Source organism: Elaeis guineensis, chromosome 10 (genome assembly GCF_000442705.2).
Source record: "Elaeis guineensis isolate ETL-2024a chromosome 10, EG11, whole genome shotgun sequence".
NCBI lineage: Eukaryota > Viridiplantae > Streptophyta > Magnoliopsida > Arecales > Arecaceae > Elaeis > Elaeis guineensis.
In genome coordinates, this window is record NC_026002.2 from 2978840 (window position 1) to 3005662 (window position 26823).

Below are 26823 nucleotides of genomic sequence, written 5' to 3' on the forward strand. Positions count from 1 at the left end.
ATATAACTAATATTCTATTTGTATGAAAATTTATTTAAAATAAATATAGATATGCTCAATATCTTGTCTGTATCCATGTTAGTAAAATAATCCTATAATGAGAGGCAATTAGAAAGATTAAAGGTTGCAAACTATCAGTTGACTTTTTTTACTATAATTATTATTTGAAATTGATAAAATGTAGAATAATTATAAAATTTTTTGATAATTTATATAAAAATATTAGATAAGAAAGCATCAACCTCCTTTAAATTCATAACAATCCATTGGTCTCCTTTTTTTAATGGAAAAAGCTATTAGTCCAATCAATTCAAAATTTTAAAACTAAATTTTAACAAATGTGACATGCACATTTTTTTATGATTTTTTTTTTCTGGAACTTTGGAGGTGATAGAGCTTTCTCAATCATAGTTATGTAATATGTATAGAAATTTGTTTATAGCAAATATGAATACCAATTTTTGTATTTGTTGGTGTTCAATATAGATGTAAATAAATATAGACATACTAGCATCCAATCAATTTTCAACATTTGTATAAGAAAAATCTAGTAAATGTTCATATAAAAATATTTGTCATTCCTTTCTTTATCTAGTGTATATCTTGATACTAGGTCGATTGGGTTTAGTAGTATCAACCTCGATATAAAACCTCGCAAATCCTATTTTGATTAAACTTTCAATCCGATCATCTAAGAACAATGGCTTCCCTGCTGCTGAGACAATTCCAGTGATTTGCTTTTCATCCCAGTCCATCGTTAAATCCGGCAACCAAATCCACAGTGGCGCATGCTTGCCCGTAGGGTTAGAATTTGCCTCCACTAGCACCCCTGGCCCTCACCAGTTCCTTATCTTCCTCTGATTTATACTCGTCGGATAGTGCTAGGGTATAGAATTCTTGATCCAACTTCCATCTAAGCTTCAATTGCCTTGCTTTCCTAACTCTATATGACTATATCAAACCATCGACCCAAAAATTTCACAATCAACAACGGATCCTTCCACTAGGACTAAGAGCAAGCTTCATCCATTTCGTGGTCCGAGAATAGGATGTGGCTAACAACTTTCTTTCCACAGCTCACTTTCTTCACCTGGAGGCCTTGGCCGACCGAGTCGGTTCGGCCCAAAACCTAAACGGGTGTCAAACCAAAACAAACCCAGTGGAGAGAAGGAGGAATTACTCTTTTTAATTTTTAGTCGATTGCTCCGATTCCTCTCACTCGTGCCGGTTTCCAATGGTTTACATCGCTTCTTGGGACGAGTTCGTAGAGCGATCCGTGCAACTCTTCCGCGCGGATCCCCAGTTGGTATTCCTCTCAATCCCTTCCCATTGCAGACCCCTCCGTTAATTTCTTTCTTTGTTTCCATTTAATAACTCTCTGGTTTGATCTTTCTGTCGTTGATTCTTTTCTTGTTCTTTGATTTTGATCGCTTTAGTCCCGGTACGTGACGAAGTGCAGACACTGCGACGGGAAGCTGGTCCTCAAGGTCACCGACAATCGTGAGGTATTCCCTGATCTATTTCTCTATCTCTTCAGTTTTAGGGTTTCTTTTGAGTGATTTATTTAAAAGTTGCGGTGGAATTGGAACTGTCGTGCAATTGTCTGTAAGATTGATTATATTGCCCACTGATGGTAGAGGAAAGGACAGATTGTAAGGCAGCTCTTGATTCTTATGGAAGTCTTGCATGTAGGTTAATTTCACGTTGATTTGCTTTACATTTGTTGCATCACAGATTCGTAGGAAAAACTGGTTATGCAGATGAGAGTCCTGAGTTTGAATTGGGTAATTTGTGTGAGGAAAAGGGGAATGCTAGGTCTGTGTATGATGTTTCTTCTCTTTAGTCTGATTCTAGTTTGCACCTTGGATATCTCGTTTATCATATATATATATATATATATATATAACGATACTCAATGGAGGAGTATTATAGTGTTGTCAACTCAGAAAGACAAAACCCTCCCAACACGCCACGTGTCGATCTCTGGCTTCTTCATATATATATATATATATATATATATATATATAACGATACTCTATGAAGGAGTATTATAGTGTTGTCAACTCAGAAAGATAAAACCCTCCCAACACGCCACGTGTCGATCTCCGGCTTTCTCATAAACATTTTTTTCTCTTCTTATGAAGGTTCCCGATCCCTCCTAACTTTTTTCTTCCCATCTCCTCCCCACCCTCCTGGCTGCCACCTCCCGCCATTCTCCACCATCATCTTCCTCCCCATCATCACCGACGTCGATGCGTCCTTCTGATCTCCTTAAGGCACCATCACCTTCCTCCCTCCTAATTTTTTTTCTTCGAAGCTTCTCGAGCCCTCCGGATGCCCATCCCCTTCTCCTTTTGATTGAATTCCACTGGATTTTTCCATCCATGTTCATCAGATCCACGGGCAGAATGTATCTTTCGACCTTGTCGCCAGTGACAGCTCTGGCGATGATGGCAGCCTCTCCTTCCAATCAGCCTCTAATCCTTTCCTCTCGAACAGCGACGAGGATGGCCACTTGATCCATCGGAAGCAAAAATCTAAGGCATTGAAGAAAAGAAAGTTGATCGAGAGAGTGATGGTAGTTGGGGATCTAGGCCTTTTGGGGAACAGGAGGGGACAGCGATGGGGTGGGGTTGCGGAGGGGAGGGGGGTTGGTGGTGTCGGAGCCGGGAGAAGAGAGGGGGTTTGGTGGTCGCGCAGAGCCGGGTGGGTGTGGATGGCGGTTGTGGCGCGAACGGGGTGGGGCGGGGCTGGATTGGTGGCGTCGGAGTCGGGGGAGGGGAGGGGCGGTCGCCGGTGCTTGCGCGGAGCCACGGAGGCTCGGATTCGCTGGGGTCAAGAGAGGGAACATAAGTGGACGGCGACGGGGCGGGGCCGCAGAGGGGAGGGGTTGGTGGCGTCGGAGCTGGGGGATGCGGTGAGGGGTTGGGGGTGGGGGGAGACAACGGAAGGAAGGGAAGGGAAGGGGGAAAAAAGAAAAAAAATGAAAGAAAAAAAATTTTGAGGAGGGAGAGAAAAAAATTATTATTTTATTACTAATAATAATTTAAAATATTATTTTTCTAAGATATTAATTTTAAAAAAATATTTGGTGAGGGGGAGGGCGGGAGGAAGGGAACGGAAGGGGAAAAAGAAAAAAAAAAGAAAGAAAAAATATTTGGAGAGGGAGAGGAAAAAAATATTATTATTTTATTACTAATAATAATTTAAAATATTATTTTCTTAGGGTATTAATTTTTAAAAAAAATATTTGGAGAGGGGGAGGAAAAAGTAAAAAGCAAAAAAAATATTATTATATTATTATTAATAATAATTTGAAGTAGAAGGAAAAATATTAATTTTAAAATAATAATAAAAATATTATTTTAAAAATACTAATAATAATAACAACATATTATTTTTAAAAAAATTATTTCAAAAATGAATAATAAAATATTATTTTAAAAAATATTATTTTTTAAATAATAATAAATATATTATTTTTAAAATATTAATTTATTATTAATAATAATTTGAATAATAAAAAGAATACAATAATATCAAAAAAATTATTTTCATGCATCCGACGTGGACAGCAGTTGGACGGGCTGTGGTGGGGGCAGCATGGATGGCTGTGACCTGAGTCTCACGTTGTGGGGGCGGAGACAGCGAGAGGAAGGGAAAAGAAGAAGAAAAAGAAAAAAATATTTGGGGAGAGGGAGGAAAAAAGAAAAAAAATATTGTTATTTTATTATTAATAATAATTTAAAGTAGAAGAAAAAATATTAATTTTAAAATAATAATAAAAATATTATTTAAAAAAATAATATTTTTATTATTAATTTAAAAATACTATTTGTATAATCACATATTATTTTTGAAAAATTAATTTCAAAAAATTGATAATAAAATATTATTTAAAAAATTATTATTTTTTAAAATAATAATAAAAATATTATTTTTAAAATATTAATTTATTATTAATAATAATTCGAATAATAATAAGAATATAGCAACATCTGAAAAATAGGACAACAATATTTGAAAAATTATTTTTGTGCATCCGGCCTTGCGTAATGTGTAGGTCTTCCACTAGTTTTACAGATACATGGGTAATTTTTTTGGTCATCATTTGGTGTGTGAATGTTTTCTGAACTTATTTTGTAAAATAAGAGGCGCTACTTCATGCCCTTACTTTATATGTTATGCTTTTGTCATCAACATTCAATGGCAGAAATTGACACAAAAATTGGTCTCTAAATCATGTTCTGCTTATCATGAAACTCACAATTATACTTATCTATTTATTACTTTAAAGGTTTATCTCATCCATATCTATAGTGATCATGTATATCCTACACTTTTGTTAATTCCAATTATTGTTCCACTCAAAGGTTATAATAAACCATGAAAGGCTTCTTAAAATCTGTTCATATAAGCTTTCTGAGGTCATCTCTCTTTCCTAAGATTCATCAATTTAATGTTAAACCTCCATCTTTGTGAAGATTATCCAAAATTTCTATTTCAAATTAGAAAATCATCTCAAGAAAATCCATGCCATATTTTAGTTTCATTTTTGATTTGTTCCCTCGTTCTTGGATTGATATGTTAGTTAGGAGTAAACACCATCAATTATTTTAAAACTATCATTTAAAAAAAAATATATATTTTCCCTAGTATTGGTATCATGTACGTATGTTCGGTGAGGCTTATCTAATGAACCTGTTGGCAACATAAAGAAAATCCTTGTGCCTAGTTCCACCGATGATTTTATGAACAGGTGACACATCTTTATTTATCATTGTGTTTGTGGAAAGAATGGTACGCCAGTAGATGTTGTCAGATGTTTCAGAAGAAGGAATAATCCTCAGAATTATGGCCAGTGATTTTTGGCTTTATTCCAATGAAAACAGAACGACTTGAAAGGATAGATGCATGACTTTCATGAAATGCAATAGACTTCCAATAGATTATTCATATCAATATGTTTGTAGTCTGTAGAGGGTGTTGCAAGAACTGATTTGGGCAATTAATTTAGTTTTATTCTTTGTTAGTTCTTTTGAATTTTTAGTTTGTTAGAGACTCCAATATGATGGCATCGAGGCTCATGCTCCAACATTGGAAGATACTCTTTCTATCCTTATGACAGGGTTGCTTTGGAGTCATTGCTACCAAGTGGCTAGTTGTTTTTGCTAGATCAATTGGAGATCTTAGAGACATGTAAAGTGCAGCAAGATATGCCATTTGTTGTCTTAAGAGTGCAACATGTTCGAAGAAGATTGATAGAGAGATCCATGTATGCTGGCAGACCTATAATATTGTTGAGGAATCCTGTGTTGGATAGGCGAAGGACTCCAGTGATGCTTATATACTTATGGACTTATCCACCTACTATCTTAAGCTTTTGTGGTTGATCTTTAATATAGTATCATACCCTAGGATCCCTCTTGCCTACTGATATCTCCATGCTCCCACTTACTAATTTACGTGTTGCCCCTCTGCAAGTTCCATGCCTCAGGCTTTACACTTGAGATGGGATGTTAAGAGACAGTCCCACATTGATAAGTTAAAGACTCTACTGGTGCTTATATGCTTATGGACTCATCCACCTGCTAGCCTAAGCTTTGGGATTGGACTTTAACAAATACAATGATCTGATCGCCTTCATTGTTGTTGAAATTGCTGCATGATTACAAGAATTTGTACATCCAGTAGCTGTGTAAATTTGGTTGGTGGATATTGTACTGGCAACATCTTGTGTTATAGTGTAATTGTGAGAAGCAAAAGGAACACAAAGAAAAGGATGAATCTGTTCTCTGCAATTTTCACTGATGGGTGCATTTTAAATTCTTTTTGTAGATGATTCGCATTATGATTTATGGATTCTTCTTTCTAAAAGGCATCATCCTATTTCCGTGCCAAGGTTCAAAGATCCTTCTTGTGCCTTTACAGTAATAGTATGGAACTTCCAAGTTTGCTTCTAGACATATGAAGCCTGTAAGAGTTTGTAGATGCTTGATTGCTGGAGATCAACTTAAGGAAATTGTGTGAGAACTATTCTTGATTGCATTGTTTGATCTGAAAATCTAGTTTGTGAAACTTTGGTCATCAATCATGCACCTCTTGAGCATGAAATGCTACATTGACATTTCGCTAAAAAAATATAAATGCTATAATTTCCTTTTCAAACGAATGTTGGTATCATGTTTAATATTGACAAACTTTATATGTCAGTTTGTTGTTTGATGATAATCTAACATTCGAAAATCATAATATCTATGAGACAAGCTCTAGAATAGGCAAGGCCCATGTCAAAAGATTTATCTCTGAGTCTGGAACCGTTCATTGCAATAATTCTAAATCTTCTAGAAAGTTGCAACATCAAAGTTTAATTTTCTTTTGGAGAATGTTTTTTGACTCCATATCTCAGTTTTGGTTGAAATTCTGAATCTGAGATTGGCTTTGGATAGGGCTGGCTAAAATCAAAACATTTCTGTTTGGGTTTTGAGGCTGCAACTTCATACCATGTTGGAGTAAAACAAGCTTTATGAGATATTTGTTATGCTGTTGACAAATTTTGCAATGAGTCTTGTGTTTAAACTCATCGATCATCCTTGAGAACCATCCTGTCCTACCCAAAAATAAGAAATTTGGATGCTAGAATTGTACAGTTTGGTCTGTAAGGAGGAAAGGCAGAGTTTTGCTTGGATTTTTATAGTGTACATAAGCCTTGTCATGCAATACTTCAAACTGTCGAAGATGTCTAGAACAACTCGTCATTTTTTTTTTCTGATTTTGTTTGCCCTATTTTTACTGTGTTATATATATATATATATATTTTATGAAGTTTTAGTAATGTTTTATGGATAATTCATGTATTATTGCACATCTAATGAATCTTTTTTACTTTTTTTTTTAAAATAAAAAATTGCTTTTTTTTTTTTTGCCTTAAAATTGTTTTGTTTTGTTTCTGTTGTTTTGACTTTATTTTACTAGTCATTTATTGTTTTAGTATGAGATATTTTCCCAAATTTCTCAGGAACTTATACCCTCACTGAATTTGTACCAGATACAGATAAACTTCTGTTTAGTTGTGTTTTGTAAATTTTCTAAGAATTTGCAGAGGCATTGTCAAAAAAGAGAGCAATGTGCAATTAACAGTTTATCCACAGTGCGGATTAATAGATTTAGGATAAAAGTAACATCTCAAGGATCTATTTACAATGGGAGTGGATGGAATACATCATAAAAGGGAAAAAACTAAACCTTAGTGAAACGACTTCTGTTTGGCCAATTGGAGAATTTTTGCTGTTGAAATCCATTAATTCTGTTGGAAGCTGTTTCACAGTGCCATTTAAAATTGGTAAGTGTTGCGGCCAATCGCCTCGTCGTCTGATCGCTGCGCCTGCAAAAATGAGAAGTCCACACTGACTAGAGGCGGCTCCTGCAGGGACCCTCCGACGGTCGAGTCAGAGAGGTGACTGGGCAACAGTGAAATGAAGACAGAGAGCTCGATCGAGAGAGAGAGAGGGAGAGAGGAGCGAGCCTGTGTTTTTGGAGTTGAGAAGTGGGGGGAGTCGATCCCTTGCACTGTTGCCTTCCCCGATTTATATAGTGGAGCACGGTATGGCGTCGTCATTAATGGCGCAGACAAGTGAGGAATTGTCAACTCACTGTAGATTGTCAGAGTCGCCGTGAAAGTGTCATGTTGCCGTAGGACTGTCAAATCATCAGGGTTGACAATGCCCTCGACGGGACAATGCCCCTAGATGGCCGTGCCGCATGTTGCTGTCAGAACTGACAAGGTCTGGCGGCTGTACGGCGATCAGAGGAGTCGACCGACCGTAGGTCGGCGGTCAGCTGAGTGGCGTCGGGCCCCTCCGTTGGTCGGTGAGTCTTACGTGAGTCGGTCATCAGACCTCCGGATTCAGTCGGTCGGGAAAGGTATGTCCGACATATCCTCAGTCGGTGATGGGCCATCAATTGGCCGGTGATGGCGCCAGTCAGTCGGTCGCTCCGGTCGTCAGTCGGCCGGGAAAGGTATGCCCGACATATTCTCAGTCGGTGATGGGCCATCAATTGGTCGGTGATGGCGCCAGTCAGTCGGTCGCTCCGACCGTCAGTCGGCCGGGAAAGGTATGCCCGACATATCCTCAGTCGGTGATGGGCCATCAATCGGCCGGTGATGGCGCCAGTCAGTCGGTCGCTCCGGCCGTCCCTTGCACTGTTGCCTTCCCCGATTTATATAGTGGAGCACGGTATGGCGTCGTCATTAATGGCGCAGATAAGTGAGGAATTGTCAACTCACTGTAGATTGTCAGAGTCGCCGTGAAAGTGTCATGTCGCCGTAGGGCTGTCAAATCATCAAGGTTGACAATGCCCTCGGCGGGACAATGCCCCTAGATGGCCGTGCCGCATGTTGCTGTCAGAACTGACAAGGTCTGGCGGCTGTACGGCGATCAGAGGAGTCGACCGACCGTAGGTCGGCGGTCAGCTGAGTGACGTCGGGCCCCTCCGTTGGTCGGTGAGTCTTACGTGAGTCGGCCATCAGACCTCCGGGTTCAGTCGGTCGGGAAAGGTACGCCCGACATATCCTCAGTCGGTGATGGGCCATCAATTGGCCGGTGATGGTGCCAGTCAGTCGGTCGCTCCGGCCGTCAGTCGGCCGGGAAAGGTATGCCCGACATATCCTCAGTCGGTGATGGACCATCAATTGGCCGGTGATGGCGCCAGTCAGTCGGTCGCTCCGACCGTCAGTCGGTCGGGAAAGGTATGCCCGACATATCCTCAGTCGGTGATGGGCCATCAATTGGCCGGTGATGGCGCCAGTCAGTCGGTCGCTCCGGCCGTCAGTCGGTCGGTCGGTCCCTTCGACTGTAAGTCGGTCGGTCGGTCCCTCCGGCCGTCGGCGGTTGGTCGGTCCCTTCGACCGTAAGTCGGTCGGTCGGTCCCTCCGGCCATCGGTCGGTCAGTCGGTGGGTATTCCCCAACAGTTGCCCCCCTCCACTCCTGAGTCGGACGGTGAGCTGGCCGATGCTTTTATTTGGACAGCAATCCCGGGCGAAAAGGAGTGGATTCGCCGTACGCAAAGATCCGACCGTACCGCGGTTGATACGGTGTCAGGCGTCTCGTAAATGCCGAGCGATTTGCTGGCGTCTGACGTCTAGTCGGTGTCAGACGTCCCGTCCCATCGGCGTCAGGTGTCATGTCGGCGTCGGATGCCCCGGCGTGCAGGATGTCCCGCCCGCGTCAGTCATAATGTCGGCGTCAATCGTCAGACGTCCCGTCCCATCGGGAAGGGGAACCGCCGTTCCCGTCGTCCCTTCGGGGATACCAAACGTCGCGGCCCTCACGCCACGTGGCGTGCAGCCATTGGGACAGGTTCGGTGGAGCGGATGGAGGTGACGTGGCACGATCTGAAGGCAGGTGCATCGAACCGTCGGACCGATGGATGGCCCGGATGACGCCACGCGGCAAGATCTGGGGAGTCTTTGTTGGCCGTGCCTTCATCTCGACTGTTGGGGGGCACTATATATACAAAGTTACCCCCACATGGTTTTTTACCCTCCTCATTTTACTGTCGAAACTCTGCCCGCGTTAGTCCTTGCTCCAGGTACTCTCCCGCTCCACTCTTCGTTTGCAGTTCCCTCTTTTTCTTCTAAGGGCCATTGGTGTCTTCCCCACCTTCTTCTTCTTCCTTGCCATCTGCTCCGAATCCATGGTTAGGACGTCCCCACGAGGTAGTCGGTCGGGGGAGCCGACCGAAGACACTCGGTCGACCCCGGAGGTGGAGGTTTCTTCACTTTCGGGGCCGAACGTCGATCGACTCCGGGAGCAGTACCGCATCCCGTAGCAGTTTCGACTGTTCGCCCCTGGCGCCGATGGTCGGGTTAACAGCCCGCCTGAGGATCAGGTGGCCTTCTATTTGGAGGACCTCCGGGCCAGCCTTCGATTCCCGGTTCCGGAGTTCGTCCGAAACATCTTTGACTATTACGGACTGTGCCCGGCACAACTTGCGCCTAACTCGGTTTGGCTGATAGTCAGTTTTGCACTTTTGTGTCGGCTTTTGCCGACCGAACTTCGGATCTCCCTTTTTCGAGTATTCTTTGTCCTCCGACCCCACCCTAAAGCCCGAGGGTGGTGGTACTTCGTCCCTCGGAAAGGGCTCTCTTTCATTACTGGTCTTCCATCGTCCATTCACGGATGGAAGAATCAGTTTTTCTTTGCGTCGTCTTCTGCTTCTTGGGGGTTTCCCGTCCGTTGGGGGAATCCCGAACCGAGCCGAATGAGAACAGTCGGGTGGAGGCTGATGATCGGGAGGACTTCCACCGGCTGAAGGACATCTCGGTGCCGAAGCAAAGCGAGCTCGTCACCGAGCAGGCCTTGTACGACGTCGGCCTTAGCCCGTCTTTAGGTCAGTTTTTTATTTTCCCGACCCCTCTTTTTTTTTTTTTCTTTTCCTTTTCGGCACTGACCTTTTATTGTCCCTTTCAGATATGCCGCCGAGGACACGACTGTCGGCAGCCGACATACGTCAGCACGCCGTGAGGAAGAGGTCGGTGCAAGGCGCCGGGCCGTCGCAGCCTCCCAAGAGGCCCCGTGCGCCTCGCCGAGCGAACCAACTGGGTCGGAGGCGGAGCCGGTAATTGCACTGTCGGCGCCGACAGTGCTCGTCGATGTCCCGTCCGAGGGACCATCGGTCGAGGGCGCCGCTTCACCCGACAGACGGGCTGCCGAGTCTGCAGATGGCGCACCGACCGCTCAGCAGGCTTCGGAAGTTCGGGAGGAGGCCCGCGAACCCGAGCGACCGACGCACGCTGCCGCCGCACCGTCGGTCGAGACCCGGTCGGGGTCAAGCCTGCCGTCAATCTCCGACGCCAGGGCCTGGGCGTCTAGCCGAGGCAAAGCTCCCATGGCGTCGGGTGACGAAGGTCGGTCGGCTGGCGGAGGATCGGCCGACTTTCCACTTCCCGAAGGCGCGTCGGGCCTGGCCAACCATGACTTGGCCAGGAAATTGTGCCAGGTGCTCCTCCTTCCCGCCGACATTGACGCAATGAAGAATCAGTGTGTGTCTGACATGCTGTCTTCATTCTATCCGATGATGATCTGGGTGAGTTTCTCTTTCCTCCGACTTTGAATGTAGTTTCTCATAAATTTGCTTTCTCATCGGTCGGTTTCACCTTGTGCAGCTGGTCTTCAATATCTCGGAGCTGGAGGCTGGATATCGGAAGTTCGGCGAGATGCGTGCGGCGTGGAGGGACAAAGTCGGAGCCCTTGAAGCCGACAAAGTCATCCTCGTCGATCAGCTGCAGCAGTCGGTCGACCGGGAGGGCCGACTTGAGGGGGAGGTCTCCCGACTTTCGGAGGAGGTTTCCCGACTCAAGGGGGCTTTGGCGTCGTCAGAGTCGGAACTCCAGTCGGCTAAGGACGACGCAAAGAAGAAGTCCCGGACCATCCGTCGGCTCCGACATGAGCGAGACGGCATCGCCAAGGAGCTGGAGGCAGACCGCGAGCAACTCCGAGTGAGTCTCGAAAATCTCGCCAAGGTCGAAGAAAGCTTGTCCGTCGCCCAGGTCGATGCGGACATCGCGAGGGCCGAGGCCGAGTCGGCGAAGGAGGCTCTAAGTCGGGCCGTTGAAGTCTTCCGGGACTCGGAGGAGTACCGAGAAGAACTTCTGGAGAGCGGCTACCTCTCGTACCGGGTCGGGTACGAGGATGCTCGGGAAGTCGTTCGAGGCTTGTACCCAGAACTGGATCTCAGCAGCATAGTTCTGCCGGAGTCGGAGGCCCCAGCTGCGGAGGAGACGGCCGAACCAGCGTCGGAAGGTCTCTCCACCAGGGCGGAAGCCGAAGAGGACGCAGAGCCGGTTGCCGAAGATCAGTCGGCCCCGACTGCAGAAGTCAGAGCTGATCCGCCGACCAACTCCCATCGTCGTCCAGTGGAGGATGTTGACTCCGACGATTAGTCGGTTTTGTCTTATGTTTTTGCTCTGACTTGTAATCGGGCTCCGACCTTCCTTTGTAAACCTTATTTTGATTCTTCAATGAAATTAAAGTTTTTGGACTTAGCTTTTTCTCTGCTTGTTTTCCTTCGTGCGTTGTAGAATGTCTTCGTAAGTTGCTAACACATATAGGTCGGTAAGAACATTCGGCAGCTCGTGCCGTCACGAACGTAGAGTAAGTCCCGACTTTGGATCGGCTTCTGATAGTCAAAGTCGTCAGTCGGGCGCGTCTGTTGAGTCGGGAGCCGACCGAATGTGGCAAAGGTTTGGTAGTCCGGTCTCCACTGACGCGTTCAGTCGAATGTCGTTCGGCGCATTCAGTCGGGGAAACGACGACAAGTCGGATCCCAATGCCCTTATGTCGGGTACTCATGCTGCGCCTTTTGATATACGGTGGTAAGCCGAATATCGTCCGGCCGGCCGTAGCCCGGTCGGTAAGTCGCGAATGCGACTAAGGTCGCGTTGCGCGATAGACGGTGGTAAGCCGAATATCGTCCGGCCGACCGTAGCCCGATCGGTAAGTCGCGTTGCGCGATAGACGGTGGTAAGCCGAATATCCTTCGACCGGCCGTAGCCTGGTCGGGAGTCGCGACGTCGGTCGCGTAGGCATTTCGTCTCTCTTTGGTCGGGGCCCGATCGGCTTGTTAGCCGACGGTTTGGCCCGAAAGTTCGACCGTAGAAGGAGCGTAAACTTCCGTCAATATAGATGCATCGATCCTCGCAAGAGTCCGATGTGTCGTCGAAGGTCGAAGGAGTGCAACTCCCGTCCATATGGGTGCATCGGTCCTTGTAAGGGTCCGATGTATCGTCGACCGTCGAAGGAGTGTCAACTCCCGTCCGTGTAGATGAGTCGGTCCTCGCAGGAGTCCGATGGGTCACCGGCGATAAGGTCGTCGGCTTCAAGCGGATACCGAGTCCAAGTCGGTATGTCGGGGCTTGAACTTGGTGAGAGTTGATCGCTAGTCGAAGAGTTAATAAAACTCCGAGTTTTCAAACTGAATTTGTATTCCGACTATCGAATTACAAAGTTCACGGGTAATACAACTTCAAGTTGTCGGCGTTCCAAGTTCGAAAATGGGTTTCCCTTCAAGGGTCTCCAGTCGGTAGGCTCTTGGACCATAAGCGTCTGCTACCTTGTAGGGCCCTTCCCAATTTGGAGCCAACTTCCCCTGGTCAGGGGCTTCGAGACTTCTGCCTTCCTCAGGACCAAGTCACCAGGCCTGAAGAGCTTCGGTCTGACCTTGGCGTTGTAATACCGAGCGACCTTCTGTCGGTACGAAGTCATGCGAATTTGAGCCTCATCTCGTAGTTCGGGGAGGAGGTCTAGGTCGGCCCTCCGACTCTCGGAGTTGTCCGGCTCTTGATACCGCTCGACTCTTGAAGATGGCAGTCCAATCTCGAGCGGGATCATGGCCTCCGTTCCATAGGCCAAGCTGAAAGGCGACTCCCCGGTCGGAACGCGGGGTGTCGTTCGGTAAGCCCACAGAACGGAGCCCAGTTCGTCGACCCAGAGGCCTTTGGCTTCGTTTAGTCGGGTCTTGAGTCCGTGGAGCAAGGTTCGGTTGGTCACCTCGACCTCGCCGTTGGACTGTGGGTGCCCGACTGAAGTCAGTCGGTGCTTGATGTGGAACCTGGCGCAGAAGTCTCTGAAGTCCTGGTTGTTGAATTGCCGTCCATTGTCGGTGATGATCGTATGCGGCAACCCGAACCTGAAGATGATGGACTTCTGGATAAAGTCCTCCATCTTCCACTCAGTAATCTGCGCCAGGGGCTCAGCCTCTACCCATTTGGTGAAGTAGTCGATGGCGACGACTATGAACTTCCTCTGACCCGACGCTGGTGGAAAAGGACCGAGAATGTCGACCCCCCACTGGGCGAAGGGCCATGGAGCGACAATAGGAGCAATTTGGCTGGCCGGTTGATGTTGAATGTTGGCGTACTTTTGACATGGCTCGCACCTCCGGACCAACTCGACCGCGTCCTTCCTCATGGTAGGCCAGTAGTAGCCCTGTCGCAGGACTTTGTAGGCTAGGGACTTGCCCCCCAAGTGGTTCCCGCAAATTCCTTCGTGCACCTCTCGGAGAACGTAGTCGGCGTCGGTCGGTCCCAAGCACCTGAGCAAGGGAAGGAAGAACGACCTCTTGTAGAGTCGGCCATCCATGATTACATATTGAGAGGCCGACCATCGGAGTCGCTGGCCTCCGCGGGATCCTCGGGACCGATCCCGTCGGTCAGATACCGAACGATCGGGTCCATCCAACTTGGTTCGGCCGTTAGCTGCTGTACTTCTTCGACCCGATCAATGCTTGGCTGCTCGAGGTTCTCCACGAACGTCCGACCCAAGGAGTCGAAAGCCGATGTCGCCAATCTGGAGAGTGCGTCGGCACGGGCGTTCTCCGACCTGGGGATGTGGGAAATTTTAAAATACCTGAGGCGTGCCACGAGGTCCTTCACTTTCTGAAGGTATTTGACCATGGTCGGATCTTGCGCCTCGAATTCGCCCTTGACCTGTCCCACGATCAGCTGAGAGTCGGAGAATGCCCGGAGGCTGTCGACGCCCAGTTCTTTCGCCATCCTCAAGCCTGCGAGGAGTGCCTCATATTCGGTTTGGTTGTTGGAGGCCTTGAAGTCGAACCGGAGGGTGTACTCGGTGACCACCCTATCTGAATTCGTGAGCAGGAGCCCGGCCCCGCTTCCCTGAGCGTTTGAAGCTCCGTCGATGTGGAGTACCCAGGTGGAGATCGGGTCTGTTTCGGAGACCGCGTCTCGTCCCGGGTCTTCAGCTCCCGACCCTTGGTCGGTTGTCGGGCACTCGGCGATGAAGTCGGCCAAGACCTGAGCCTTCAAGGCAGGCCTTGGTCGGTACTGGATGTCGAACTCGCTGAGCTTCATCGTCCACTTTGCCAGTCGTCCAGATGTGTCCGGTCGGCGCAATATCGCCCTCAGGGGCTGGTTGGTGAGCACCACTATGGCGTGAGCCTGGAAGTATGGACGGAGTCGTTGCGCGGAGACGGTCAGGGCGAAAATCATCTTTTCCGTCTCCGAGTACCTTGCTTCGGCGCCGTGGAGCACCTTGCTGGTGTAGTAGATAGGCTGATGGGTTCAGCACTCGTTTTCTCGGACGAGCACCGAACTGATCGCCTCGGGAGATGTGGCCAAGTAGAGATACAAGGTTTCCCCGACCTGTGGCTTTACGAGCAGCGGCGGGGAAGCCAAGTACTTTTTCAGGTCTTCGAAGGCCTGTTGGCACTCATTCGACCAAGAAAAACCGTTTGCGTGGCGCAAAGTTTTGAAAAACGGGAGGCACCTTTCAGCTGATCGAGAAATGAATCGGCTGAGAGCGACGATTTTTCCGTTCAGCTGTTGGACCTCCTTCTTGGTATTCGGATGACGCATGTCAGGATTGCCTTTATTTTCTCAGGGTTGGCCTCAATCTCTCTCTGAGAAACGAGAAATCCGAGGAACTTCCCTGAGGTCACCCCAAAAGCGCACTTGGTCGGGTTGAGCTTCATTCGGTGTCGTCGAAGGGTGCGGAAGGTCTCCTCGAGATCCTGAACATGATCCGGGATCTGCGTGCTCTTCACCAGCATGTCGTCCACGTACACCTCCATGTTGCGCCCGATCTGGTCTTTGAAGACCTTATTGACAAGTCGCTGGTAGGTGGCGCCGGCGTTCTTCAGTCCGAAGGGCATCACCCGATAACAGTAGAGGCCCTTGGGAGTCACGAACGCGGTATGCTCCTCGTCTTCAGACGCCATCCGGATCTGGTTGTATCCGGCGAAGGCGTCCATGAAGCTGAGCAGTCGGAATCCGGACGTCGCGTCCACCAGCTGGTCCATCTTGGAAAGTGGGAAGCTATCTTTTGGGCAGGCTCGGTTGAGGTCGGTGTAGTCGATGCAGATCCTCCACTTCCCGTTGGCTTTTTTGACCATGACAACATTGGCGAGCCATTCGGGATACGTAGATTCTCGGATGAAGCCCGCTTCGAGTAGCTTGTCCACTTCTTCGTCGATGGCCCTCTGCCTCTCCGGAGCGAAGGACCTTTTCTTCTGCCTCACCGGTCTCATCGTCGGATCGATGTTGAGTCGGTGGGTTATTGTTTCTGGGGGGATGCCCGACATATCTGCTGCGGACCAAGCAAATATGTCGGCATTGGCCATCAGCAGCTCCGTCAGTCGTCGTCGTTCGGGGTCGGGCAGTTGAGACCCGATCCAAATCTTCCGATCCGGATTTTCTGCTATCGGGATCGACACGAGCTGCTCGGCCGGCGAACCTCGCTCTTCCTCCTCCCGTTGGTCCAGCTTGTCGATTGTCAGGGAGCCCTTCGACTCGTCGTTTTGAGCGGAGATCTGGAAGCACCGTCGGGCGAGCTTTTGATCCCCACGCATCTCCCGATTCCGTTTTTGGTCGGAAACCGAACGAGGAGATGGTACGTCGAGACGATCGCTTTGAGGGCGTTCAGTCCGGGTCGTCCGAGGATGGCGTTGTAGGCCGAAGGAACTTGGACGACCGCGAAAGTTAAGTGGACCGTGCTTTGCCGTGGTTCGGTGCCGGCCGTCACGGGCAGGGTAATGTCTCCCTCTGTTGTGACAGCGTCTCCGGCAAAGCCGATCAAGGGCATGGAGACCCTCTTAAGTCGGTCGATTGACAGTCGCATCCGGGAGAAGGTCAAGTAAAACAAAACATTCGTTGAACTTCCATTATCAACAAAAATTCGTTTTACATCATAATTTGCTATTGTTGCCGACACAACAACAGCATCGTCGTGGGGAGTTTGGATGCCCCGAACGTCGTCCTCTGTGAAGGTGATTGCGTCGTCCGGGCGTGACTTTTTCGTCGGCTCGTCTCCCGCAGTCGTCCCGGGCCCAGCCGCTTGGAGATCACGTTGATGACTCCGGCCGTCGGTGATTGGTCGCCGCTTCTTCAGTCGGCTGGGGTCGTCGATCGGCAACGGGTTGGGTCGGCGGACCCTTCCGAAATTTGCCGAGATACCCCGGCGGATGAGAGCTTCGATCTCATCCTTCAGCTGGATGCACTGCTCGGTGTTGTGGCCGTGGCCTCGGTGAAATCGGCAGTACTTCCGACGGTCGAGGCCTTTCGCCTTCAGAGGCGGAGGCCGTCGCAGGTATTCTTCCCCTCGATCTCCATTAGAATCTGTGCACGAGGGGCGGAGAGAGGAGTGTAGGAGTCATACCTGGGGCGTGCCGGCCTCGGAGTCTGTTGCCGGGGCGACTTTTGGATTCGTCGGGTTGGCGAGACCCGACTATCGGTCGGGGGCCTGCTTGGTTCGGCGGGTTCCCGACCTCTCCTCCGCTTCTCCTTCGGGCCTCTGGGCTCGGCCAAACGTCGGTCAGATGCTCCTTCATCCGCGCGCATATACTTGTATGCGCGCTCCAGTAGCTCGGCGTATGTCCGGGGGAGGGTCTTGTCCAGAGAATAGGTGAATCGGGACGCCCTCAGACCCCGCTTCATGGCTGAGATAGCCATGTCTTCGTTGAGGTCCCGGACCTCAAGCGTGGCCGTGTTGAATCGCACCACGAAGTGTCAGAGCGTCTCATTTTCCCCCTGTTTGAGGGAGAAAAGGCTGTCCGACGTTCGCGGCGGCTTCCGGCTGGTGCTGAAATGGGCCACGAACGAGTGCTCGAGCTGCCCGAAGGAGTGGATACTTCCCGATCGAAGATCGGAATACCAGGCCCTGGCAGCCTTGCGGAGTGTGGCGGAGAAGCCGATGCAAAAAAGAGCGTCGGTTGCCCCTTGGATCGTTATGAGAGCTTTATAGCTCTCAAGGTGGTCGATCGGGTTGGTGGAGCCGTCGTAAGGCTCCACGTGCGGCATCTTGAACCGATTGGGAATCGGTTCGTCGAGAACTAGTCGGGAGAGAGGTTGGGCGGTCTGGAAGTCGACGTCATTCGAAGACTTCTGGCCGTCTATTTGCAACTGCGCGAGCCGGCGATCGATTTCCTCGAACCGGCGCTCGTAGTCGTCTGCTCGTCGGTGCTAGGAGTGGAGTCTTCAGAAAATTCCGAGAGGGAGGCCGACGGCGTGCGCGGTCATTTCTCCTTCCTTGCCCGTTCCAGCAGGGAAGGAGAGGGCCGCTGGGACCGTCGGTCGTCGCGCCATGGCCGTCCCTCCTCTTCTCCGTGGGAGCACTGTTGGGGGCGCTCGTGCGGAGGCGACGGGGATCGGCGCGGTCGTCGACGGCTGCTCCTGGAGGGCATCGGACGGGCCGCCGGTTGTTGCTGGAGGCTCTTGACTGCGTCCGTCAGTACGGTCATCTGCCGTACGATGGCCGCGATCTGCGCCTCCGTGGTCACCGCAGGGCGCGGGGAGCTGGGCTCCGCCGCCGGTGGTGGCGGGGAGGCCTCTTCCAGGCAGGAAGAGCGCCTCGCCGATCCGGTGATCCTCGATCGTTGGGCTCTTGTCTTTGTTATGTCGTCCCTACCTGGCGCGCCAATCTGTTGCGGCCAATCGCCTCGTCGTCTGATCGTTGGAGAACGTGCGCCTGCAAAAACGAGAAGTCCACACTGACCGGAGGCGGCTCCGACGGGGACCCTCCGACGGTCGAGTCAGAGAGGTGACTGGGCAACAGTGAAATGAAGACAGAGAGCTCGATCGAGAGAGAGAGAGGGAGAGAGAGCGAGCCTGTATTTTTGGAGTTGAGAAGTGGGGGGAGCCGATCCCTTGCACTGTTGCCTTCCCCGATTTATATAGTGGAGCACGGTATGGCGCCGTCATTAATGGCGCAGACAAGTGAGGAATTGTCAACTCACTGTAGATTGTCAGAGTCGCCGTGAAAGTGTCATGTCGCCGTAGGGTTGTCAAATCACCAGGGTTGACAATGCCCTCGGCGGGACAATGCCCCTAGATGGCCGTGCCGCATGTTGCTGTCAGAACTGACAAGGTCTGGCGGCTGTACGGCGATCAGAGGAGTCGACCGACCGTAGGTCGGCGGTCAGCTGAGTGGCGTCGGGCCCATCCGTTGGTCGGTGAGTCTTACGTGAGTCGGCCATCAGACCTCCGGGTTCAGTCGGTCGGGAAAGGTATGTCCGACATATCCTCAGTCGGTGATGGGCCATCAATTGGCCGGTGATGGCGCCAGTCAGTCGGTCGCTCCGGCCGTCAGTCGGTCGGTCGGTCCCTTCGACCGTAAGTCGGTCGGTCGATCCCTCCGGCCGTCGGTCGGTTGGTCGGTCCCTTCGACCGTAAGTCGGTCGGTCGGTCCCTCCGGCCGTCGGTCGGTTGGTCGGTCCCTCCGACCATAAGTCGGTCGGTCGGTCCCTCCGGCCATCGGTCGGTCGGTGGGTATTCCCAACAGTAAGCAAGTTTTGATTTGCATGACTTCTTTTACTATATATGTTTTGAATCAATCACAGTAATCAACCAAGTAAATCTTTAATAATTCTTGGTTAGTTGATACAAAAATTATGATATTTGCAGTGTCTGAAGTTCAAGACAGACCGGGCTCAGGATGCCAAAAAGATGGAGAAGCTTAACAATATATTTTTCACTTTGATGGCCCGTGGTCCTGACGGTATTGTACCTTGTTCACATCGTACTAATATATGCTAACATTTATTTACTTCTGTCAAAATATGCCTTCATTAAGTTTTTGCATATTGGTTTTCTTGATAATCTTGCAGCTGGCATATCAGTATCAGGCAAGGAGCAGGTGGAGCAGCAGGCATCGAAGAAGGGGAGGGGAAGGAGGCAGTAAAACTCCATTTGCTGTCCCCTCCCCTCCGCCCTGCCCAAACTTTCAGCGGATCAGAGTATCAGGTTTGAATTATCTTGGATCGATTAACAAAAACTGGCCAATTGTACACTCAGTCCAATCAGGTTGGAATTCTACGAGTCTCTATTTTCCTTAAAATATCGTGAATATTAAAGAAATAAAAGATGAAAAAACGTTAGAAGCATTTCATCAAACAGGTGAGGGGCATACACAGCAACTATCCCTCAACAATTACCATTCCCCATCCTTGGGCACAAACCATTCATTCTCTCTTATACGTGCTTTTCACTATGGAGGGTCCGTTGGATTGGGGACATGTTGCCCAAAAAGATCGTCCTATACCACGGGTGTCGGGGTAGCATCTCATCGGACAAGAATTTGAGAAAATCTCAAAAGAATAACCTTGTTAGATTTTATGATGGAATTGAGTATGTAGGTGGCTTGCTTATAGAAGAGGTTTTTTAAAATTAATAGATTTTTCTTAATATTTAGGGTCTTTTTGAATTTTTTTTTACGTATAAGATTTATGAATTGGATCGGCATATCTAACAAAATTATAGTTTACATGCTGAATCAGGTTTATATTCATAAAATATCAAAAAATAATTGAGAGAAAATTGATCCAAATCTTATAAAAAAAATAATATTTGATTTTTTTCTTCTTATGGGATTTCGAGTGGCTCGCCAAAGCTATTCCATTATATTTTATTTTATTTGGTTTGTAGTCTGTAATTTTATTGATTATATCGATCTAATTTATAAATTTTATAGAATTTTTAATTCAATTCTGTGAAAAAATTCAAAGAAGCTCTTCTAGGATATATTTTATCATAAAGAAAAAAGATAATATAAAAATAGTAGAAAGTAATCTTCTAAATCTCATTAGAGATCCAATTTCATGTAACAAGCGTTCTTGGATGAAAGAAACAAGAAGGGTTGAGTAAAAATTAAAATATCGCTCTTAAATTCATATGTTATGGAATGGCATTTTTGTAAATAGATGGAACTTTATAATCATTGAGACACTTTTGATAAATGGGTCATGTCATTGTAGATTTTTTTTTTTTTTTTGGTAATATGTCATTGCAGATATGCTCGAAAGCTAAATTGACGCCGGAGATAGTGCTAGTGAATCTCTCTTTTGGACTGATAAGACATTGGACCGCACTTCTGAATATAACTTGACATAAAAATTAAAATTTAAGTTCTGTGGATGCTTGAGATTGATTATCACCTTACATCTTTCTAAGACTATTCCGGAGGTCTGATAGTCCTTCAGTATATCCTATCCCAAGATTTTAGCATTAATCATAAGGAACTGGCTTTTAGATTTATTCAAATATAGCTTTCAATGTAGTCAAGCTATCCTCTTACGCTTTGGTAATCTCCGATTGTATGTATCACCTTCAAAAGACCTTTTTCTAGATGTCTGAACCGTCTATGCTTTTAATTTCTAAGGATTAGAGAGTTGGTAACATGGGGTCCTTTACCTGCATCAACCTAAATCCTGGGTGCAATGATCTTAACTAAGGAGTGCAACACGCGCGCAAGCGGTATGAATGGGGATCCAGGGGTTTTTGTTACCGTGCCCGGCAAACGAGGGACATGCAGTCGCAACAGTGGTGGTGGGGTGGATCAGGGAATTGGTGGTGACAGGGGAGTACAGCTGGACATTGGAGCAAGCATCAACGATGGTGGACTTGCTGTGGCAAATTGTGGGAGGAGATGGTAGTGCAAGATTGAGGGGGAGGGGTGGCGGTAGTTGCACGGGTGGGGGTTTAGGAGAAAGGACACCACCCCACACCCCCGAAAAAAAAAAAAAAAAAGGACGAGTGATTTGAACTTAACTAATAGGCAATTTGGTCAATTTACAATTCCAGTTGGTTTAACCAAGAGGTAGGATTAAATTCTGCAGTGGGATATTAACAGATGTTTTCTCTTTGCAAGGTATATGCAATTTTCTGGCTCGATATGTAAATATAGATCAACAAGATTTTTTATATATGAAAAACTCATAATGTAGGGGCAATATGAAAATGAAATTTAAAACTTAATATACACATTGTTGTTAAATACTAAATATATGTTAAAGAATTTATGCATATATATATATATATATATAGGAACCAAAAATTCATGTATGTCCATTCGCATGTAATCCACTGAGAAATTAGTTTGTGCTGGTTTCCCAATACTAATGCTGACTAGTAAGCTAAACATGCAGCTGCAATGATCTATCTTGATTAGATGGAGCAGCCATCTATCCTACTAAGATATCTGAAGTTAAAAGGGTTGCAAGAAACTCCAAACTACTACGATTTTGGATTGCACCGCAGACTGGTTGGATGGCTCTATCCAAAATGGTGTTCCATTAGGAAGTCTTTAGTGGAAATTCATTTCTCTCCTCCAGGATTTTGCATGATCGCAATTTAAGTCCCACTTCTTTTCTATTGGGGTTAGGGCTACAAATGGGTTGGACCAAATTGGGCATGCTCGACCCCAGCGCGATCTAGTTTCATATATGGGTCTTGATATTGAATCTTGATCCAATGCAGCAAATAGATGATCTGATTGTATGAGAAATTTTTTGTGCACCGCGGGTGGTGTAGAAAATCTGATGTGGAGCACATCGCTTCATGTGATTGGTTCATGTAGTCATCGCTTTTCAACGAACATTTAATGTCTGCAGTTTTATTTATTTTTTTAAAAATTTTGTATGGCGAAAATATCTTTATTTTTTGAAAAAATTATGACATATTGTGGCATATTATGACTTTCTACATGCAGAATGTCATAATATTGTCCAAAAAATTATGACATCATATGATATATTATGACATTCTATATCAAATTATGATTTTCTGTATGTAGGATATCATAATATGGTATAGGATATTATAATATGACACAAGATATCAGAATATAGAAGAGATATTTTTGTCCAATCACTTTTTAACATGTATATAATGTCTGCAGTTTCATTTTTTCATTAGAAAATATTGAAGGATAAAAATATCTTTATTTTTAACAAAAAATCATGATATCCTATGGTATATTATGATATTCTGTATCAAAATTATGATTTTCACGAGATATCATAATATGAATATAAAATATCATAATTTTTTTAAAAAATAAAAATATTTTTTTATTTAAAATTTTTAAATAAAAAAATAAAATTATAGATATTAAATATATATTAAAAATAATAATTATATAAATTAATCATATAAATTGATAATTTTTTATACTATCCACGATGCACTAAAAATTTTCCTTGATTCTATCTGCAGTCTTCATTTGCTATATACCTCTGAATAGGATTTTTAACTGGTACAGTGCTCTTGTTTGTCAGGCCCCCAGCTTTGTCATGACTGTAGAACCACCAATCAAAGCAAATAATAATTTATGCCTACTGTGCTACATCTTTTAGCCGCTTAGGATTCTGTATTCATGTATTGTGCATACTTTGAAGATTGTAATGAAGTATAAACATTTTCAACGTGATTAGCTTCCTTTCTTGGTAGCAATTAAAAAGAGGTCTATCTGTCATCATTCCCTGCCAAAATCTATAGGCCAAATCCAACCCATCAAAAAAGTTTTATTACCCTCCCACTCTCTCCTCCGTACCCTCCCTCCCTCCCTCCCTCAGCTTCCCTCCAAGGCAACGGCTCTCCTCCCCCCACCACTAACACTTACCTCCAACGGTAACAATTGATGACACCGCCACCGGGTCCCAACAAAAGAGCCCATCATTAAACCCCCGATCACGTGACTCCCACTTCGGCTCGACTGGTCACATCCGGTTCCGAGCCGGTCAGTACCTACTGTCCGCGCCTCATCGTTAGCAGCGCCGCAACGGTCCCTATCCAGGACACGCGTAGCTCCCCCATTGGACGTACTCTCAGGACTCTCCTCTCTTTTAACCCGGGTAATACCGGGGAGCCCAGCGATGGTACCAGCTCCCAGCCAATCCATCCGTCAAACGGAACAATAAAGAACTTGTTGTTATCAGATTTGGGCCGCCAAGCGCTTAACCTCTTCCCTTCTACCCTGCCATCGCTGCACTTCTCCACATGCCCCCGCCTATGCCCTTTTTTATTTGTCCGTGCCAATAAATAGCGATTGATTGAGAAAGTTGATAGAGGTTGAGAGTTCTGTGCGCTGATTGCGCCATCGATCCCCATTCTTCCCGCCGCGTTCCTTAGCGTTTCGGCCGGCACGTAATGGCGTCTCGGCCGGCACCCTTTTTGCTGCTGATACTGCTCCTGGCGACGTCGCTCCGGCCAGCCGCCGCCGAGCACGACTACGCCGCGGCGCTCCGGAAGAGCATCCTCTTCTTCGAGGGCCAGCGCTCCGGCAAACTCCCCCCCGACCAGCGCCTCAACTGGCGCTGTGACTCCGCCCTCCACGACGGCGCCGCTGATGGGGTACGCATCGCTGCACGATCGACGGCCGAGATTTTAAGCATAACCCCTCCCTCGCATCTCCCCTTTCAAAATATTCGCTCTTCGTGGCCTTAATATTTTTCCCCTGTTGTCGCCTGGTCTCCTTTTAACGGCGTTGGCGGTGCGGTGACCGCAGGTGGACTTAACGGGCGGGTACTACGACGCGGGGGACAACGTCAAGTTCGGCTTCCCGATGGCCTTCACGGCGACGCTGATGGCCTGGAGCATAATAGACTTCGGGAAGAACATGGGCCCGCAATCGACGGAAGCCGTCAAGGCCGTCAAGTGGGCAACGGACTACCTCCTGAAGGCGACGGCCGTCCCCAACGTCGTCTACGTCCAGGTGGGCGACGCTTTCCGCGACCACTCCTGCTGGGAGCGGGCCGAGGACATGGACACCCCCCGGACCGTCTACAAGGTCGATCCTGCCCACCCCGGCTCCGACGTCGCCGGCGAGACCGCCGCCGCCCTCGCTGCCGCTTCCATCGTCTTCCGCGACTGCGATCCCGCCTACTCCCGCCGCCTCCTCGACCGCGCCGTCTCCGTACGTCCATTCAGAAACCCGTTCAACTAGGTCCCGGTTTACGTCATCATCTCTTTTTCCTACGAGCGAGTCTTAATCAGGACCGTCCATATGGTTGATAGGTGTTCGAGTTCGCGGACAAGCACAGGGGAGCGTACAGTAGTAGCCTGCACAACGCGGTGTGCCCCTTCTACTGCGACTTCAATGGATACCAGGTGAGTTCTGATTTGCCTCTGTCGCGTTCAATCTGGGCCGTTGGATCACATATTAATGGATTATGATGGTAGTGTACAGGATGAGCTGCTGTGGGGAGCGGCGTGGCTCCATAAGGCGTCTCGCAGGCGGGAGTACCGAGAGTACATCGGGAGGAACGAGGTGGTGCTGCACGCCGGGGACACCATTAACGAGTTCGGTTGGGATAACAAGCACGCCGGTATTAATGTCCTAATCTCCAAGGTAATTATTAACTACACGGTCTAACGCTCACCGTCCGGTCAGCGGATTCCCGAACCCCACTCCAGAAACCGGTTTAAAAATTTCATGCTGGCACTGCTCGTCATTGTCTCGTGTCTCGCTCTTTCAACTGTTTTCGAGCCTACAGTTGGATACTCGCTGTGTTTTTGACCGTTGCCTACGTATTAAGTTTTCTGTAAAATGGCAGGAGGAACCCTTCTGTTTCATTTAATCACGATTAAGGACAATAGATGGGGTTGTTTACGTGAATTAATAATTTCCCGGGTCCTTTTTTTTTTTTTTTTTTTTGTGCAGGAAGTTTTGATGGGGAAGGATGATTACTTGCACTCTTTTAAGCGAAACGCCGATAGCTTCGTCTGCTCCCTCCTCCCGGGAATCTCCCAGCACCCTCAGATCCAATATTCCCCAGGTTTATCCTGTTCTTTTGATATTTGCAAAACCATGCTCTATATTCATTCTCCTTTAATTTTAAGCTAACTTCCCATAAAAATAATTGAAGGTGGGCTGCTGTTCAAGACGGGAGGCAGCAACATGCAGCACGTGACCTCGCTCTCCTTCCTGCTCCTGGCTTATTCCAACTATCTCAGCCACGCCAATGGCCATGTGCCATGTGGCTCCTCGTCTGCCACGCCAACCCAGCTTAGACGAGTGGCCAAGCGGCAGGTATTATTGATTAATCAACAATTAACAACAATATAAAAACTTTAAATATATAAATATAAATATAAATGTAAATACGAATATATAAATATGCAGGTGGATTATATTCTGGGGGATAATCCGCTGGGGATGTCGTACATGGTGGGGTACGGAGGGAGGTATCCGCGGCGGATCCACCACCGCGGGAGCTCGCTGCCGTCGGTGAGGGCCCACCGGGGGAAGATCGGGTGCAAGGAGGGGACGAAGTACTACATGAGCCCGGCGCCGAACCCGAACGTGCTGGTGGGGGCGGTGGTGGGCGGCCCCACCAACATCTCCGACGCCTTCCCGGACGCCCGCCCGGTGTTCCAGCAGTCGGAGCCCACCACCTACATCAACGCCCCCCTCCTCGGCCTTCTCGCCTACTTCTCCGCCCACCCCACCATCCTCTCCGATTAACTAAGATGACGGCAACTTCCATATTTGGCTGGCTCGGTGTGTGGCAGCAGTGTACTGTCGTTACTGGGTCTGGGTGTGGCCATGTGGGTGCTTTTATTGTTATTGTTCTAGCTTTCTTTCGTTAGGGCGATTCATTTATTGAACCATAAATGGGCGATTTCATTTGTGGTCTTTTTTTTTTTGTATTTTAGAATTTGTGTACTATATAGGTTCTATGCTTTTTCTCCTGATTGGTAATGATATGAGTGTTAAATGGGTCTGAGAAAAGCATTAAAGCCGTGGACCGTCCAGCAGGAAATAAAGCTAAATTGATTCCCCCAACGACGAAAAGCCTATGGGGTCATATAGGCACATGCCACGGAAAGGTCAAGGTAGTATTGGACTGTTGAAATAGCGAGGAGATGAAACCGAGTCTCTGGGGTCATAGCCTCAGAGGCACATGCGGCAGAGAGGACAGTACAGAGATGGACTGTTGAGATGGTAAGGATGAATTTCGGTGATAGATTTGGTCGAGTAATAATGAAAGTCCACCGTATAATATCTCCGATGATACCGATCTGGATCTAT

At 47.6% G+C, this 26823-nt stretch overlaps 2 protein-coding genes across 3 annotated transcripts; both read left to right on the forward strand.

The window, feature by feature from the left end:
* Positions 1-1116: 1116 nt before the first annotated feature.
* LOC105053195 (signal recognition particle 9 kDa protein) lies at positions 1117-19851 on the forward strand. The gene is made up of 4 exons (XM_010934277.3): positions 1117-1306; positions 1437-1505; positions 19419-19512; positions 19622-19851. Exons 1-4 carry the CDS (start codon positions 1235-1237, stop codon positions 19693-19695), a joined length of 309 nt encoding a protein of 102 aa, XP_010932579.2. The 5' UTR covers positions 1117-1234; the 3' UTR covers positions 19696-19851.
* Positions 19852-23389: 3538 nt separating this feature from the next.
* On the forward strand, positions 23390-26531 carry LOC105053196 (endoglucanase 17). Of its 2 annotated transcripts, none has more exons than XM_029267046.2 (7): positions 23390-24167; positions 24298-24705; positions 24807-24899; positions 24979-25140; positions 25453-25567; positions 25658-25821; positions 25915-26531. In XM_029267046.2, exons 1-7 carry the CDS (start codon positions 23940-23942, stop codon positions 26254-26256), a joined length of 1512 nt encoding a protein of 503 aa, XP_029122879.2. In that variant the 5' UTR covers positions 23390-23939; the 3' UTR covers positions 26257-26531. The 2 variants fall into 2 exon arrangements, with proteins under 2 accessions (XP_029122879.2, XP_010932580.2); XM_010934278.4 differs by having other exon boundaries at positions 23399-24143.
* Positions 26532-26823: the final 292 nt, after the last annotated feature.